Raw genomic sequence first — 17,519 nt, forward strand, 5'->3', positions numbered from 1 at the left:
TCCTGCTTTTATGGGGCTTTAGAAACAAGGAGGGAATGAGAAATAAAAGAAATATTGAAAATATCAATCGGTATTAACTGCTACTCACAGAGAGAATTAAAATTAGGCTAATATTAAAGACTGACTGGGTGGCCACTTTATTTTTATTTAAGGTTTTATTTATTTATTTGAGAGAGAGAGTAAAGGAGAGCACATGCATACACATACAAGCAAGGCAGAGGGGCAGAGGGAGAAGCAGACTCCCTGCTAAGCAGGGAGCCCCACACAGGGCTAAATCCAAGGACCCTGAGATCATGACCTGAGCCAAAGGCAGACACGCTTAACCAACTGAATGGGTGGCTACTTTAGATGAAATGATTAAAGAATGACTTTGTGCAGAGTTGACATTTTAACTAAGATATAAGTGACCAAAAGGGGTCAGCCATGTGTAGAAGGTCACCTTGAAAAGAGAAAGCACCTAGAGCAAAAGCCCTATAATGAGAATGAGGTTTTTTTATTTACTAAGAACCAAAGGGAGACTGGTTTGGCTGAAGAATAACGAGCATGAAAGAGTAGAAGCCCAGGGAGTAGGCAGTAATCCAGCCAAGAGATGATGAGATGATGATGTCTCACTGCAGAAAAGCAGCACACCCAACTGCCTACCAGTCATCTGTTAAGATGTCACAGAGGCACCTACAGTTCAGATGTCCAAAACTAAATCACCATCTTCTCATTAAAATACACACTCGTTTTGGTATTCCCAATTTTAGAAATCAATGAATCATCTATACAATCATCCAATCCAGTCAGTAACCAGGCACTATGCTTTACTTGATCTTCTTCTCTTTTTCCTAAATTCAATCACCAAGTCCTAATTATTCAGCTCCTAAATCTCCAGTTCATCTACTCACTTAAAAAAAGCATCGCCATTATCTTAGTCTAGACCCTCATTTGTAATACTGCTCTCACTCTCCTTCCTTTCCAATGGGTTTTCTAGTAAGCAACTATTATCTTTCTAAAACTTTAAATCTGATCAAGTACTTCCCCTACTTAAAATACTCTAACAGATTCCCAGTGTCTAGAAAACAAAGTCCAAATTCCTCAACAAAACCTTGATCTGACTTTGCTGACCACCTGATATTCATTCCTTGTGCTCTCAAAACTACCAACATCATCACCAGGTCCCATACTCACTAACCTAATCACACTAAAACACTTGCGGTTTTGCCTTTCTCTACCATTCATCACACCAGTACCTACTTTTTTCTTTTAGGTCCCTAACTAGGTAACATTTCCTCATGGAAAAATTTCTCCTTTCTCAATCATTCAAGACTCAGTTCAATACCCCTCTAAGTACTTCTGCAGCACACAGTATTTCCTCCGCCGTGGTATTTACCATGCAGTATTATTTTTGTTTGCTTAACTTTGTTTTAATTTTCATTTTAGTAATAAAGTCAGAGTCATTCTATTTTGCTGCCATATAAAAAGCGTTCAATAAATACATCTTGGGGTGCCTGGATGGCCAAGTCAGTTTAGCGCCCAACTCTTGATTCTGACTCACGTCATGATCTCAGGGATGTGGGATAGAGCCCTGAGTCTGGCTCTGTCCTCAGAGCAGAGTCCGCTTATCCCGCTCCCTCTGCTCCTCCCCCTGTTCTATCTCCAAAACGAATAAATAAAAACCCTTAAAACTAAAACACTTCTTGAATAAATAGATGAATAAAGGACTTCATTTTAATGCTGCACAGCAAACTAGATATCTTGGACGAAATCTTTTCAAACACATTGCTAAGCTCACAAAAAATGATGCAAAGAGGGCAAAAACAAAAGGAAAGCTGAACCTCTACAGACTAAGTGAGAACACCAAAGCCAAGCAACCTTTCCCCTGAGATTTCTGTTGAGGTGGGTTTTTTTTTTAAAGATTTTTTTTTTTTTTTAAATTGACAGACAGACAGTGAGAAAGGGAACACAAGCGGGGCTGGGGGACAGTGGGAGAGGGAGAAGCAGGCTTCCCACTGAGCAGGGAACCTGATGTGGGAGTCAATCCCAGGACCTTGGAATCATGACCTGAGCCCAAGGCAGAGCTTAACAACTGAGTCACCCAGGTGTCCCTCTGTTGAGGTTTATAGTCTTTGAGCTTCTACTTCCATTGCTGTTAGAGGCATGAGAGATAGAAGATGACTACATTCTATTCCAGATGGAACATCTAACAGGAGACTCCCAGAAAAAAAGCTAGACAGACAGCATAACTGTGAACTTAAAAAAAAAAAAAAAATTAAAAAAAAGCACACACACAGAAGGGAACAGCAAGAAAGCATGCCAACCTCTCCTTTGGTGTTAAATAGTGGGGATGAAAAACATAAGGCTAAGTCAGCCCTCACACAAGTCTGCAGTCTGAATTCATGCTACCAACGTGGTCTAAAAAGTCTAGCGCAAAGAATTTAAGTTAATTTGGTCCCAGGCTGTACTCTCAGCAGCTAAGTGAGGCACAAGCAAACTATGCAGAAATGCATCTTCAATCCTTCGAATAGTTCCAAAATACTAAACTCCATGGAAAATGAATAATTGTCAATTAAAAAACAAAGACATGGCATCATGAATGAGTACACAAAGTAAAAAGATAATACAGTAAGAATGAAAAAATTTCAGATACAATTTTCATTTATAGAATATAAAATAGACACATTTAATATGGTAAGTGATAAAACAGGAGTTTGAAAACTTAAGGAACAAGAAAACAAATAAGCAAGGTGAAAAATAAACAATTTCTAGAAATGAAAAATATAATCATTGAAATTAACAACCCAACATACAGGGTGCCCGGGTGGCTCAGTCGGTTAAGTGTCTGCCTTTGGCTCAGGCTGAGCCCTGCCTCAGGCTCCCTGCTCAGCAGGAAGTCTGCTTCTCCCTCTCCCTCTCCCACTGCTTGTGTTCTCTCTCTTGCCGTGTCTCTCTCTGTCAAATAAATAAAACCTTAAAAACACACACACACACACACACACACAAACCCAACATACATATCAACCAGTAGACCAGAGGCTAACTAACAAGGGAATTAGCAAACTAGACAGATCTAAAAAAATAATCCAGAATTCAGGCCAGAAAGATAAAGAAATACAAAATACGACAGAGAGATTTAGAGACATGGAAAATAAAGCAAAAAGATCTAACATAATTCTTAGAGTTCCAAAAAGAGATAAAAGATAACTGAAAACTGACTCAGTCAGTGAAACATGTGACTCTTGATCTCAGGGTTTAGAGTTCAACCCCCATGTTGGGTGTATAGATTACTTAAAAATCTTAAAAATAAATGAGCAAAGGGGCATCTAGGTAGCAAAGTCTGTTAAGTGTGAGTGAGATTCCTGGTTTCCGCTCAGGTTGTGATCTCAGGGTGATGAAATCAACCCGCACACCAGACTCCACATCTACTTAGGTTCTCTCTCTGTCTCCCTCTGACACTCCCCATGAGCTTCCTCAATCTCTCTCTCAAATAAATAAATCTTTAAATAAATAATACATTTTTTAAAAAGAGAGAGAACCAAGAAAAGGTAATAGTGACAGAGAATTACAGAATACTACTAATCCTCAGTTCCTGGAAGCCCAACAAATCTCAAGCAGGATAAATACACAGAAATACATACCTAGTATGCAGAAATACATACATAGTATAATTGCAGTTTACACCAAAGAAAAAGACTTTCAAAATAAAGTTAATCAAATTTAAAAAGCAATAAAATAGAAAAAACATGAGAACAAAAGCATGATATGGACTTCTCAACAGCAACAGAACCCAAAAGACACTGGAATAACATCTTAAATTGCCTTTACCATAAAAAGATCCTCACCTAAAGGAACTTGTATAAGATGTACTACATCAGACAGAAAGACCAGAGAAATAAGAAAAGGTGGTTAACAAGGATTTTAGAGATATTTGAACAAATAATGATGTATATTGTATAGAGGGAATAAATCAGAATAGACACAAAATACTAGCCAATAAATAGCATGTGCGTTGGGAGAAAGTGACCAGAATTAAAGGATTCTAAGTTCTTTATATTTTTCAGAAACAAATGTTAAGCTTTTTTTTTTTTCCCATACAAAACAGACTTTATTTATTTTGGCTGGGTAGAGCATATTTTATTGGTGTTCATAACAATGTAGGGCTCTCCAAGCCTCTCCTTTTCTTCAAGGAGTGGAAACTATGGAGGTTGGGAGATTCTCAGTGTATTGGGGATAAGTTACGGCAAATACTTCTCAGCAGCTGAGGGCCTCTCTCTTCCTCTGCTCTCACTGAGGGTGGTGGTTTAGAGGGCTCTTACTCCCTGAAGGCCATGAGGATCATAACATCCACCACCCGGTTGCTGTAGCCAAATGTACTGTCATACCAGAAAAGGAGCTTGACAGTGTGGTCACTGAGAGCAATGCCAGTCCCAGCATCTAAGGTAGAAGAGCAGGTGTCATTGTTAAAGTCACAGGAATGTTAAGCTTTTTAATTACCTTTAGACTCTGAAGTACACAGAGTATTTAACTCCCAAGCTAGTGCATGTATGTATGTGCACATGGGGGAGAAAGGATAACACAGAGAGAAAAAAGAAAAAAAAAAGGCAAAAAAGAAGTTAAAAAAAAAAAAAAAAAAACCACAGGGAAGCCTGGGTGGCTCAGTCAGTTAAACATCTGCCTCAGCTCAGGTCATGATCTCAGGGTCCTGCTCAGCTGGAAGCCTGCTTCTTCCTTTACTTCTGCCTGCCTGTGCGCTCTCTCTCTCTCTGACAAATGAATAAATAAAATCTTCAAAAAATTAAATTAAATTTAAAAAAATTTTTAAAAACCCACAAGGAAGCTCATGAGACAATGGCAGAAATATGCTCAAATATATTAGTAATAACAGTAAATATAAACAAACCAAATTTCTAATTATTAGACAAAGATTCAAATCAGGACAAAAAAGGTTAAAATTAAAGGATGGGAAAACAGGCAAATACTAATAACATCTGGTAAAGACACTAAAAAAAAAAGAGTTGTTACATAAAAAGAAAGGGTGTAATGCATCAGTGTTATGTAATGACTCTAAATGTTTATGTATCTAATAACATAGCTACAAAATAAATAAAGCGAAATTTTAGGGACAACTGTTGAAGGAAAGTCTGTCAAATCCACCAGAGCTATGGTGGCTTAAACACCTACTTTAGAAGAAAAGGAAGGTACAGAATTAATGAACAATACAGCTATCTGATCATTTAAAAATGAATGACAGAATAAGCACAAAGAAAACAGGAGGATATAACTAAAGTAAGAATAAAAATTAACCAAACAGGAAACAAACATACAATATAAATATTCAAAGTAAAAAGATACTACTTGGAAAAATAAGAAAATGGACAGAGTTCTGGCAAAATTAATCAAGAAAATGGCAAACACCATTAAGAATGAAAAAAAAAAAGATAAAGCTATAAATGCTGAGACTATTATGAACTTGATGCCAGTAAATTAAAAATTTAGTTTAAGTGGACAAACTCCCAGAAAAAAATAGAACTTACCAAAACTGAGTCAAAAGCAGAAAAATTAGAAGAAAGTAAATTAGCAGTTTAATAGCTTTCCACAAAGTAAACATTAACCCAGATAGTTTTATACATAAGTTCTATCAAACATTCAAGGGACAAATAATCTTACACAAGCTATTTCAGTATATAGAAAAAAAAATGATTTTAAAAGATTTATACACACCTGTTTCATCAAATGATGGTACTTTTTCCACTCTGAGAGTCTGTGATCCCTGTCCTTCCTTCTGAACATTTGTGGAGTATGACTTCACTTGACTCAGTGTACAAATAAATGGGTGACTATAGCGAACCATGTTTGAAAAGCTTCCCAATGTCACTACATTCTGCCATTCTACAAAAAAAAAAAAAAAAAAATTAACGTCAAACAAACTCACAAGAAAAATTTTATACCCAATAAAACATACCTACTATGGTAGAAAGAAAATAATTTTACAGAGTAACAATAAAACTTTCATTCTGCTAAATACCCAAAAGCACATGCCAACCCACCCTCTCTGTAGAGGTGTTTCATTGACCCCTACGTGTATGGAGACTATGCTTTGTAAAGAAAAAATAATAATATTCTTATTCTCTAATTTATAAATTTATCTATATGGGAAATTTTATTTTTAAAAGTCTTTAGAAAGATTTTATTCATTTATTTATTTGAGAGAGCATACACGATCAAGAGCAAAGGGAGAGGCAGAGGGACAAGCAGATTCCTCATGCAACCTGACACAGGGCTCGATCCCACGACCCTGAGACCATGACCTAAGCCAAAGTCAGATGTTTAACCCACTGAGCCCACCCAGGTGCCCCTGGAAACTTAAAATATGTAAAATCAGATAAGACATTCTCATCATTCACCGCTTCTGAAACATCTCTGACATATGATACTTCTTATTTTGTATATGATGGTTACATGTTAAAAAATGTTGGCATAATGTACTTTTTAGAGTAGAGAACTCTGAGAGGGAGGAGGTAAGGAGGGCTTCCTCCTCAAAATTACCCTGTGTCCTTCTGCTAGCTAGATTTATTCCTCTTTCATTTCACAATCAATAAGTGAATTATATTAATCATTCATACTGTCACTGATTTTTTTTAATCAGATAATTAGATCAACATTTGGTGAGATCCCTCAGTACACAGGAATTCTAATTGAAGGAAGAATAGAAGACTAATTACAAAGCACTTCAGCTGCTGCATCTGGTTGACTGTGGGCTTTGGAGGGCTGAAACACTGAAGAAAAATATATTCCACACTTGCACTGAAGTGGCAGAAAACTAAATCTGTCTTTACTTTCATGTGACCCTCTTTCTCTCTATTTTTTTTAAATTAGGAGTACTAGACCTTGAACATCTTGTGAATAATTTACATATTTTTTAAAGTGTTAGCTGAAATAATGAAGGTATATCATTAGAGATAGTCAAGTTTTTCCTGAGTGGAGGGTTATGCATTTAAGGGCTGGAACTTTTCTTTCTTTCCTTTTTTTTTCCCCCTAAGTAATCTCTCACCCAACTTGGGGACTGAACTCCACCTTGAGATTGAGGGCCATGTGCTTTACCTACTGAGCTAGCCATGCACCCTGAGGGTGAAAGTTTTCTAACTGCTTAATAATGATCTTCCAGGAGCGCCTGGGTGGCTCAGTGGGTTAAAGCGTCTGCCTTCAGCTCAGGTCATGATCCCAGGTCCAAGTTCCCAAGGTCCTGGATTCGAGGTCCACATCAGGCTCTCCGCTCAGCAGGAAGCCTGCTTCCTCCTCTCTCTCTCTCTCTCTCTCTCTCTCTCTCTCTGCCTGCCTATTGGCCTACTTATCTCTGTCAACTTACTGTTTCCCTTATTTGGCAAATAATTGTTGAAGGCCCAGTATGTTTTGGGGCATTTGCCTCTATTTTTTAAAGGCTTACTCTTACACTAAAGTAAAGCAAATATAATAATGCACCTCCTTGCACATTAAAATGTGTAGCCTAGGGGTGACTGGGTGGCTCAGTTGTTAAGGTCTGCCTTGGGTTCAAGTCATGATCCCAGGGTCCTGGGATCGAGTCCTACATTGGGCTCCCCACTCAGCAGGGAGCCTGGTTCTCCCTCTCCTCTGCTTGCTGCTCCCCCTACTTGTGTTCACTCTTTCTTTCTCTGGCAAATAAATAAATAAATATTTTTTAAAAAGTAAAATCTGTTACTATTAGCCAAATCAGTGAAGCAAGCACTAAAGCAAATTTTCCTAAGAAACGCACCCTCCAGAAAAGCATCCTGTTTACCATGGCCACTGGTGTTGTCAGTCCAATCCAAGGTATCTTTTGTGATTATTACCTAACAAAGCCAATATGCCACCGATGCTTTTTTTCCACCCACTGATACAATGCTTTTATAAGCTGTGCTAAAGTGTTTAAAGAGAGACTACTCCAGTCTTTTTTTTTTTTTTAAGATATTATTTATTTGTCAGAGAGAGAAAGAGAGAGCGTGCAAGTGCACAAGCAGAGGGAACATCATGGAGAGGGACAAGCAGGCTCCCCTCTGAGCAAAGAGTCTGATGCAGGACTCAATACCAGGACCCCAGGATCACGACCTGAGCCAAAGGCAGATGCTTAACCGACTGTGCCATCCAGCTGTCCCTACTTCACAGTTGAAAAAATCCTCCCTCAGAATATAAATATTTCCAGGGCGCCTGGGTGGCTCAGTGGGTTAAGCCTCTGCCTTCGGCCCGGGTCATGATCTCGGGGTCCTGGGATCGAGCCCCGCATCTCTCTCTGCTCAGTGGGGAGACTGCTTCCCCCTCTCTCTCTGCCTGCCTCTCTGCCTACTTGTGATCTTTCTCTGTGTTAAAAAAAAAAAAAAAAAGAATATAAATATTTCCATGATGTGATTCTAGATTTTTTTCAAGGTTCTCCTTAGTTCTTCAAACATTACAGAAAATTTCAAACATATGCAGAGGTAGGAAAAAACAGTACAATAAATGGCCAGGTGCTCATTGCCCATCTTCAGCAATTATCAACTCATGGTGAACCTAGTCTCATATCTACCTGCACCAATACTTCCTCACCTCCATGTTAATTTGATGCAAATCTCAGACATAAAATTATTTATATGTTTATTTATAAAGATTTTATTTATTTGAGGTAGAGAGCACAAGCTGCAGGAAGGGTCAGAGGCAAAGGAGGATGGGGACTCCCCATTGAGCAGGGAGCCCAACATGGGGCTTAATCCCAGGACCCTGGGATCATGACCTGAGCCAAAGGCAGACGCTTAACTTACTGAGCCACCCAGGCATCCCTCAGACATAAAATAATTAAATTCATAAAATTTTCCTTATGTATTCTAAAAGACAAGAACTAAAAAACACAGCCAAACGACCATGATAAAAAATAAGCAATGCTTTATATCATCAAATATCATCAATTTCCAACCGTTGCAAGTGTTATAATTTTTTGTGTATAAACAGATCCTAATAAGATCCATTTACTATTGTTGACTGAGATGTCTTCTGAGTCTCCTGAAAGCCACAGGATGTATTTTTTTTTTTATTTTTTTTTCAACACAGGGCCTGAACCCATAACCCTGAGATCAAGACCTGAGCTAAGATCAAGAGTCACTCAGTCACCGACTGAACCACCCAGGTGCCCCCAGGATGTCTTTTTTTTTTTTTAAAGAGCCATTTTTAAATTGAAGAAATCAAGTTATTTACCTTAAATTTTTGTCCTGGTAGTTTTCCAATCTGAATTTTCCTGACTTAATTCCCATGGTGTTGTTTAACCTGTTCTTCTGTATTTTCTATATAAATCCATGGATGTGAAGGTTTTATCTAAATTCTGATTCTTTTTATTAGAACAAACACTATTTACTAAGCAGTGATGAGTTCTGGGACGCCTGACTGGCTCAGCTGGTATAGTTAGCTCCTGATCTCACCGTCTTGAGTTTGAGCCCCATGTTGGGCCTAGAGCCTACTTAAAAAAAAAAAAAAAAAAAGCAGTGGAAGTGTTTTCATCAAGTACCACATATTTGGTTGTCTTTCTTTATTTGTGTAGTATCTGCTATTGTTCAGTGCCCAGAACCATTTACCCATTAGGTGGGTATAAAATGGTGATATTCAAATTTTACCACTTCTTCATTTGTCAGAATACTTCAAAAAGAAAATTCCCCACATATATGTGGTCACTCAGCAGTACAGTTTACAAGAAAATCAGACTAAATTTTCTCCTTACTTACTAGTTCTCAAAATAATGAGTTCACTACATACTATCCTGAAGTAGTGACACAGTAATTTGTGTATGTATCATTTTGTAGATTTAAACATTATTTGATCTATTTCAATCCATTTTAGTTGCTCTGATTAATGGTCAAATGGTCCCATTTTTGGCCAAAAGGGTCTCTTCAAATTGACTCCTGCATTCTTTAGACACTAACCTAGCAATAACCTTTGCTAGCTGTCCCAAAAAGTCCTTAATTTTTAACTTCAGTAGAATTTCAGGTATCAGCAACTTCAAAAGTACACATCAGGCATTAATGCAAGATCAAAAACTGCAAAAACTTGAAGAATACATTACCATCTTTAACATTTTATATTCTAAAAAATATATAGGACCACATTTGATTCAATAAGCCAAATATAATATCTAAAACACAGCAACTGAAAGACAACCATTAAAAAAAAAAAAAAAAAAAAAGGAAACGCGCAGGTGCCTGGGTGACTTAGTCAGTTAAGCGCCTGCCTTTGGCTCAGGTCATGAAGGGCTCCCTGCTTAGCAGGGACTCTACTTCTCCCTCTCCCTCTGCTTGTGCTTGCTCTCTCTCTCTCTAATAAATAAAATCTTCAAAAAAAAAAAAAGAAAGAAAGAAAGAAAGAAAGAACCATTTTTAAATCAATTACTGAATCCATTAGTTAATACTAGGATGCAGAAAAACAGTTTAAAAAAAATAGTACCCACCACTAATATATCCTTTCTTCAAGGTAACATCTAAAATAAGCTACACACAGAAGATTAATCTTTTTGAAAGTTTGGTGCTCACAGTTCTATGGGCTTGGACGAGGACTTCTCATCACTGTATATATATAAGAGCTGTATCTTCATCAAGACTGCGGAGAGACTCTTATCTTGTCAATCTAGTTACAACAATCAGTCCTCTCTGCCTTTTTTACTGTTATTGCCTCTGTAGCTCCTCACAATCACTGCTGTTAAGCACTTGTCTCCTCTCTCCAATCTGGTTTGTCACCTACCATTTCCTCTGGCTTTAAGAGGAAATTTGGCCCTCTTTTTCACACTACAACAAACAACAAAAGAAACTCTGTCTCATGCAAACTGACGATTCTATCTTCTGGATATGCTGCTCCTGCAATAACCATAACTATAAACAAAAAGATTTCTTGCAGTTTGTGCTGTTTCATTACTGGCTCATTTAAGGGCTAGAGACTCAAAATTGTAGCTTACACCTTCTAAAGATCAATCTCTTTACTTAAAAGACTATTTCAGTAGTTTTGCCCCCAAATTCCTAAAGCACTGACGTTGATCATGTTATACTTAATTTTATAAGAGGTTAGTGTGAACTTAAAATACACAATAATAAGCAGAGTAGCACAGCAGAGGCATGCTGGGCCCATTAAATACACAATAATATGCAAAAATTGTTCTTTGTGGTAATATTTATCATGGCAAAAACTGGAAAAAACTTAAACATTTCCTAATAGAAAAATAATTAAGTTATGAGAGGTCCCTACATTTTCACTGTGTATATATTTAAATCTTTTAAGAATGTGGGAAAATATTCATCATGCTGCATTTAAAAAAAAGGAAGAGACAAAACAACATAGTGGGATTTCAACTATTAAAAATGTGGCTAGCGGGGGTACCTGACTGGCTCAGTCAGTAGAGCATGTGACCCCTGATCTTAGGGTTGTGAGTTTGCACCCCATACTAGGTGCAGAGCCTACTTTTTAAAAACGTGACTGGGGAAATATCTAGATTATGCACAATTTTTACTCTATAACACTTTGCTGTACTTTCAAAAATGCCTAAATTTTTAAAAACTAAGAATGTAGTCATTGCTAAATTACTTCTATTATTACTACTACTAATAGTAACAGTATCTACTTTATTTTAATTCTTTCGGCTAGCCAAAAATGCAGAAAAATCTTTTGTGCCTATCATCTACCAAGCGAAGTGTAACCTAGATCAGGTAGCTCAGCCTTGAGGACTATTACTGACGTGATTTTTATCCACCAATAGGGAAGTTCTGTTTTTTGGTTTTGGGTTTTTTTTTTTAAGAATATGAGATCGGGGCAACTTCCTGCACTGCCTCTTGGTATACATTTCTATTGCACTTAATTCTTATTAATATTTGCTTAGACAAATAAAAACAACAATATCTAATATATTCAGGGTTGACCAAGTGCCACTGTCCAAAATACTTCACCTCTATTACCACATTGTATAATTTATATTCCAAAACATACCTCAAAGCAATCTACTTCCCTCCATCTTCATTGCTAGCTACCAAGGCCTTGCCACAGCCTTGTCTGCCTAGCAACTCCCAAAAGATCTCTTTAATTCACGCTCTCCTTTCCAAACCCATTTTCCACAAAGTAGACTGCTATTTTTACAATATTGCCTTTTAGGGTGCCTGGGTGGCTCAGTCAGTAAAGCGACTGCCTTCGGCTTGGGTCGTGATCCCAGGGTCCTGAGATCGAACTCCGCATCGGGCTCCCTGCTCAGTGGAGAACCTGCTTCTCCCTCTCCCTGTGCCTACCTGTGCTCACTCTCACTCTCTCTGTCAAATATATAAATAAATTATATATACATATGTATATATAATTTATTTATATGTATATAATTTATTTATATATGTGTATATGTGTGTGTGTGTGTGTGTGTGTGTGTGTATAGCCTTTTAAACCTATGGCCTAAAAGGCTCCAGTACCTCTCAAACTTCATTTCATATCCTTCCCTCCCTTACCCGAGCCACAGCAGTTTTCTTTTCTGCTCCTGAATACTAGTAGTCTGGTCTCTAGGGTTCCTGTTTGTTCTACCCAGATTGTTCTTCACCACAGATCTTCACGTAGCTTGCTCATTTTCATTTTTCAAGACTTGACTCAGTCACTGCTTCCTCAGCATATCTAAAGAAATGGCCTCTCGTAGCTACTTTCTAGCCCATCACCCGGTTTACTTCTTTCCTAGCACTCAGCCATGTTTTCTCATTCCTGGTATCTGCCCAATAAAGGAGGATACTATGTCTGTCTTCTTCAGCAGCTCAGCACCAGCAACAGTGCCTCAGACCTCTTTGCTGAACCAAACCTCACGCACTAAAAGTTAGGAGGAACATAGTATAGTTAGCCTCATTTTACAGCTACAAATCCTATCATTAACTTGAACTACATAGAATCATGGTGTCAGCCTGCCAGAATGGTCTTTTGTTAGTTCTTCAAAGGGCGGGGGGGGGGGGGGCACAACAAAACAAAATTCTTGTCAGATTAGAGACAAGAGTAAAATACAAAAATTTAATTTATACTTTTTACTTAAAGCTACACTTCTATTAACCTCAGATTTAAGCAAAAGCATGTGTCCATTAATTTGGTATACTGTACTTAAAGGAGAAGCCTCCCATCTCAAATTTTTGCCAAATGAGGCAAGGCATAAATATATGAAAAATAAAGTAAGTGTTCTATGAAAAGTCAGAGAAACTTAAAAAGGAAATATTTACTACAGAAATAAGTCACATTTTTATAATGTAAAAGGATTATGTTTATTATAGATTGTTTGAAAAATACAGTTAATAAAAAAATTTTTCTAGAGAAACTTATTGTTAATAGCACAGTATATATTCTTTTTTTTTTTTTAAAGATTTTATTTATTTATTTGACAGAGATCACAAGTAGGCAGAGAGGCAGGCAGAGAGAGAGAGGAGGAAGCCGACTCCCTGCTGAGCAGAGAGCCCTATGCAATGCAGAGCTCCATCCCAGGACCCTGGGATCGAGACCTGAGCCAAGGCAGCGGCTTAACCCACTGAGCCAGCCAGGCGCCCAGCACAGTATATATTCTTAACCATACTTTTTTCTACTTTTACCTAATAGTATAAAAGCATTTTCCCGAAGCTCCTGGGTGGCTCAGTTGGTTAAGCCACTGTCTTTAGCTCAGGTCACAATCCTGGAGTCCCACATCAGGCTCCCTGTTTGGCAGAGAGTCTGCTTCTCCCTCTCACCCTCCCCCACCTCATGTTCTCTCTCTCTCTCATTCTCTCTCTCATACAAATAAATAAAACATATATATTTAAAAGCACTTTCCCGTCACTATTCTTCTAAATTGATTTTTTTAATGTTGCATGTATCAACAGCCCATAATAAAGGCACCATAATATATTTAAGTTTCCAACTCTCTATAACTATAAATGTTATCAATTTATTACTATGAATAATGAACTTGTGCACACATTATAATACCCATCTGATTATTTTTTTTATATAGTTTTAAATAGAATCACTCGGGGGTGGCGGGGGCAGCACCTGGGTGACTCAGTCAGTTAAGTCTCTGCCTTTGGCTCAGGTCATGATTTCAGGGTTCTGGGATTGAGCCCCATGTCAGGCTCTGTGTGGAGTGTGCTTGTCCCTGTCCCTCTGCTCCTCCCCCACAACCCCTCCCCAAGCTCTTTCTCAAATAAATAAAAGCTTTTAAAAAAATAGAATCACTGGGTCAGAAAGTATAAACCTTTAAAGTTTTTTTTTTTAGGATTTTACTCACTCATTTGACACAGAAAGAGCACACACATATAGGTGGCGCAGCAGGCAAAGGGTGAAACAGGCTCCCAGATGAGCAAGGAGCAGGATTCGGGGCTCCTTGATCCCAGGACTCTGAGATTATGACCTGAACCAAAGACAGAAGCCTGGCTGAGCCACCCAAGCACCCCTAAAGTTCTTTTCATAAAAGAATAACTGACCACCAGAACACTGAATTATATGTCCCAATCAATAGAAAAAGAGAGTTCCTGCTTTCCTGCACCCTCAATATGAGGTATCAATATGAAAAAATAGCCAATGTAAGACAGGCAATGAGTAGCAAATCCTTAGGCTTTTATTTCTACGCTTATTGGTAAGTATGGTACATTTTACATTTTTATATGCCATCTGAACTCCCTTATGAACTCATTCATATTCTTCACCCATTTTTTTTTAAACTGGAAGATACACTGGTATGTAAGAATTCTTCATAAATTAGGGATACTAATTTTATAACTGCCCTGTCCAGTACAGTAGTCACTGTTCACTGAGCCCTTGAAATGTGACTATTCTGAACTAAAATGTGCTAAATGTAAAATACACACTGGACTTCGAAGGTTTAGTACAAAAAGATGATGTAAAATATCTCAAAAATTTGATCTCGATTACATATTTAAATATTTTTAATATACTGGATAAAATAATATTAAAATTATTAAATTAAACTAAATATTAAAATTAATTATCTGTTTTTACTGTTTCACATATGGCTATCAGACAACCCAAGATCACATACGTGGCTCATGTTATCTTTCTTTTGGATGGCAAGGCTCTACAATACTATTTTCCTTTTCACCTTTAAACTGAGCTTTCAGTGTATAGGCATTTCTCATTTTTAAGTATGCAGATAAAGCAAGAATTTCCCTTACGGTTTCCTTCTCTCCTTATTCTTTGTAAGTCTACCCCCTCTGCCATACAAGAATTTTAGAAGCATAAATTTTATTTCTTGACAAAGAAAAACATCTGTTTTTAGATTATTTTTCCCCGAAAATTTTCAGATATCACTTTCTCCTTTCATGCATCTGACTTAAATAGTACCCTTTCCTAATGCTTTTTAATTTTACGATAATGGCTGTCCTTTTAAAAACTGTTTCAGTTATTATTGGAACTAAATTTTCACAAAGGAGGTTATTTTTAAAACCTACTATGTGTTAAGTGTGAAAACACATCTTAATTTTCTGGTGATAAACATTCCAAAGAACTTTGCAAAGTCATCCTGACCAAAGAAATAGGTACTTATTATCTGTGGTTCACAGATGGGTGAAACAAAGAGTACATAATTTTTGGTATGATGATGGCTATTATTACTATATAATTACAAATTACACAATTTCAAGTCCTTTCTACCGACTTAGAAGACAGGTTACCCAGTATACCTAACTTAAGTGTAAAATGCCAAAATTGCTTGGTAAATAGAATCAACTATGCTAGAAAGTTTACTTGAGGATTTCTGGAGATTCATTTTGTTCGTAAGAGAACCAGCTGTATTGCCAATATAGAAAAAAAAAAAAAAAAAAAAAAACCTCTACTTTTCTATCCCCACCAAAAAGTCACAGAACATGATGTTAAAATTAACCATTCTGAAATTTTAAAAGCTTTTACATTTACTGCAAATAAACGATACTAATATATTCTCATTTATCTTCACAGTACAGGTGTCACTATAACTTGTTACTTTTAAACTTGGTTGACTGGACTACAAGTTCTAACTTCTACTGCCACGCCACAAACATGCTACAAGCTTTTTCAAACATGAATTTTTGGAAAATGTTATCTGTAAACACTCTGTGCTCGAGAATCTAAGGAATTAGACTAGGGGCGGATTTGGTTCTGTTTTTCTCTCTGTTTTCGAGGGGTCAAGCTGTTATGGCATCCCAAGCTATGGCAAAAACGTAGGTAAGCCTGACTAAAACTTACAAATTCAATGCTATTTTGGAAACTGCGGGACAACTTAAATTTGAGTAAGAAAAGAGTGTTTAAGGAGAGGGATAAAAATTCTCGTCAACCACGTTTTTCTGAGTTAACGCTCCATTACACACGCTTTCACCGTAAAGATCGTTCAACGAAACTGAACACTCAGCTTGCTTTATGATCCAAAACTGGATTCATTCAATGACTGTGGCATGGTCGTATCCTCACACTTAAGAGTGATTCGTAAATGATGAGTAGCACCCCCATCCCTCACTCCCTCCTTCCTTTTTAGGACATTTAAGGGGAAAAGTTAGGAGAACGGGAAAAGGAGCAGGGCAAGAAAATCTGTTGAGCCAAAAGCGCTCAACGAAGGGGAGCCGATGAACTCGAAAGATCCTGGCGCTTTTAGGTTTCCGTAATTTCTCATTGCCTGGGGGAAAGGGGCTGACATCGCGGGACACCGCGATGCGCACGTAGCATTTTATCTGCTACAAATGGTTGGCTTCAAGTATGTGACCCGGCCCGGGAGCTACCGGCCAGTTTCCATGGGAGTTGTGCTAGGGCCTTGGGGAAAACCAGGGTCTGGGAGAGCTGTCAGAGGTCTCTGCCACCTGGGCGAGCTGAACTGCAAAGACACAGACCCAAAAGGAAGGTTCTGGGGTTGGAGAAGGTCAAGCGGCCGAAATGCCCGAGGCGAGGCGCCGAGCTCGGCCTGCTCCTCCAGGCCGGCTGCCGCGGAGTCAGCGGCCGAGGCGGGACACTCACCCTGGCGCTCGCTGGAGCCGTGGGCCGCCGCCCTGCAGCGCAGATGGAGCCGGCAGAGGGAGGACCAGCTACACCTGTGGGCCGCAGTGGCGGCGGCCAAGCCCGGTAACATCCTGGCGGGGCAAAGGCCCCCACTCGGACACCACCTCCTGCCTCCGCGACGCCGCGGGGAACAACTGACTCCATAGACTGGACACCGGGTAATACTCACGCCTGCGCCGCCGTAGGCGGCCTCACTGACCCGGAAATGGTAACAGCGTTTATCGGCGCCTGCCGGGCAGGCGGCGGAAGTGACGTAACGAGGAACACAAACCCTGAGCCCCGGTCTCCGCAGAGCGAGACGGGCCGGCGTGGGCAGGACGTGGCTGCAGTCAGGGTTGGTGTCCGCCGTTTGTTTGTTGTTTTTTTGTTTTGTTTTGTTTTTTCGCAGCACCTGTGTCTTTTACTTTCGGTGGAAAGCATCGCGTAACTTGTTTTCATCGAAACGGGGCAGCTGTGGGAGAAGTGACAGGGACCTTTCCGGCGTCTGCCTGCTCCTGTTTTCTGAGCGCACGGGAGCGGTGGTG

General features: G+C 38.7%; 1 protein-coding gene across 2 annotated transcripts in view; it reads right to left on the bottom strand.

The window, feature by feature from the left end:
* SLC30A9 (solute carrier family 30 member 9) overlaps nucleotides 1–17,201 on the bottom strand; it is an 86,689-nt gene extending 69,488 nt beyond the window's left edge. The window contains exons 1-2 of one of the 2 annotated variants that reach the window (XM_082728776.1): nucleotides 16,954–17,192; nucleotides 5,704–5,871 (exon numbers count right to left, since the gene is read on the bottom strand). In XM_082728776.1, coding sequence (XP_082584902.1) covers nucleotides 5,704–5,871; nucleotides 16,954–17,065 — 280 coding nt within the window. In that variant the 5' untranslated portion in view covers nucleotides 17,066–17,192. Of the gene's footprint in view, nucleotides 1–5,703; nucleotides 5,872–16,953 lie in introns of both variants that reach the window. The other variant, XM_082728777.1, reaches the window with a different exon arrangement.
* Nucleotides 17,202–17,519: the final 318 nt, after the last annotated feature.

The sequence above is a fragment of the Mustela nivalis genome (assembly GCF_964662115.1).
Source record: "Mustela nivalis genome assembly, chromosome: 4".
Lineage (NCBI taxonomy): Eukaryota > Metazoa > Chordata > Mammalia > Carnivora > Mustelidae > Mustela > Mustela nivalis.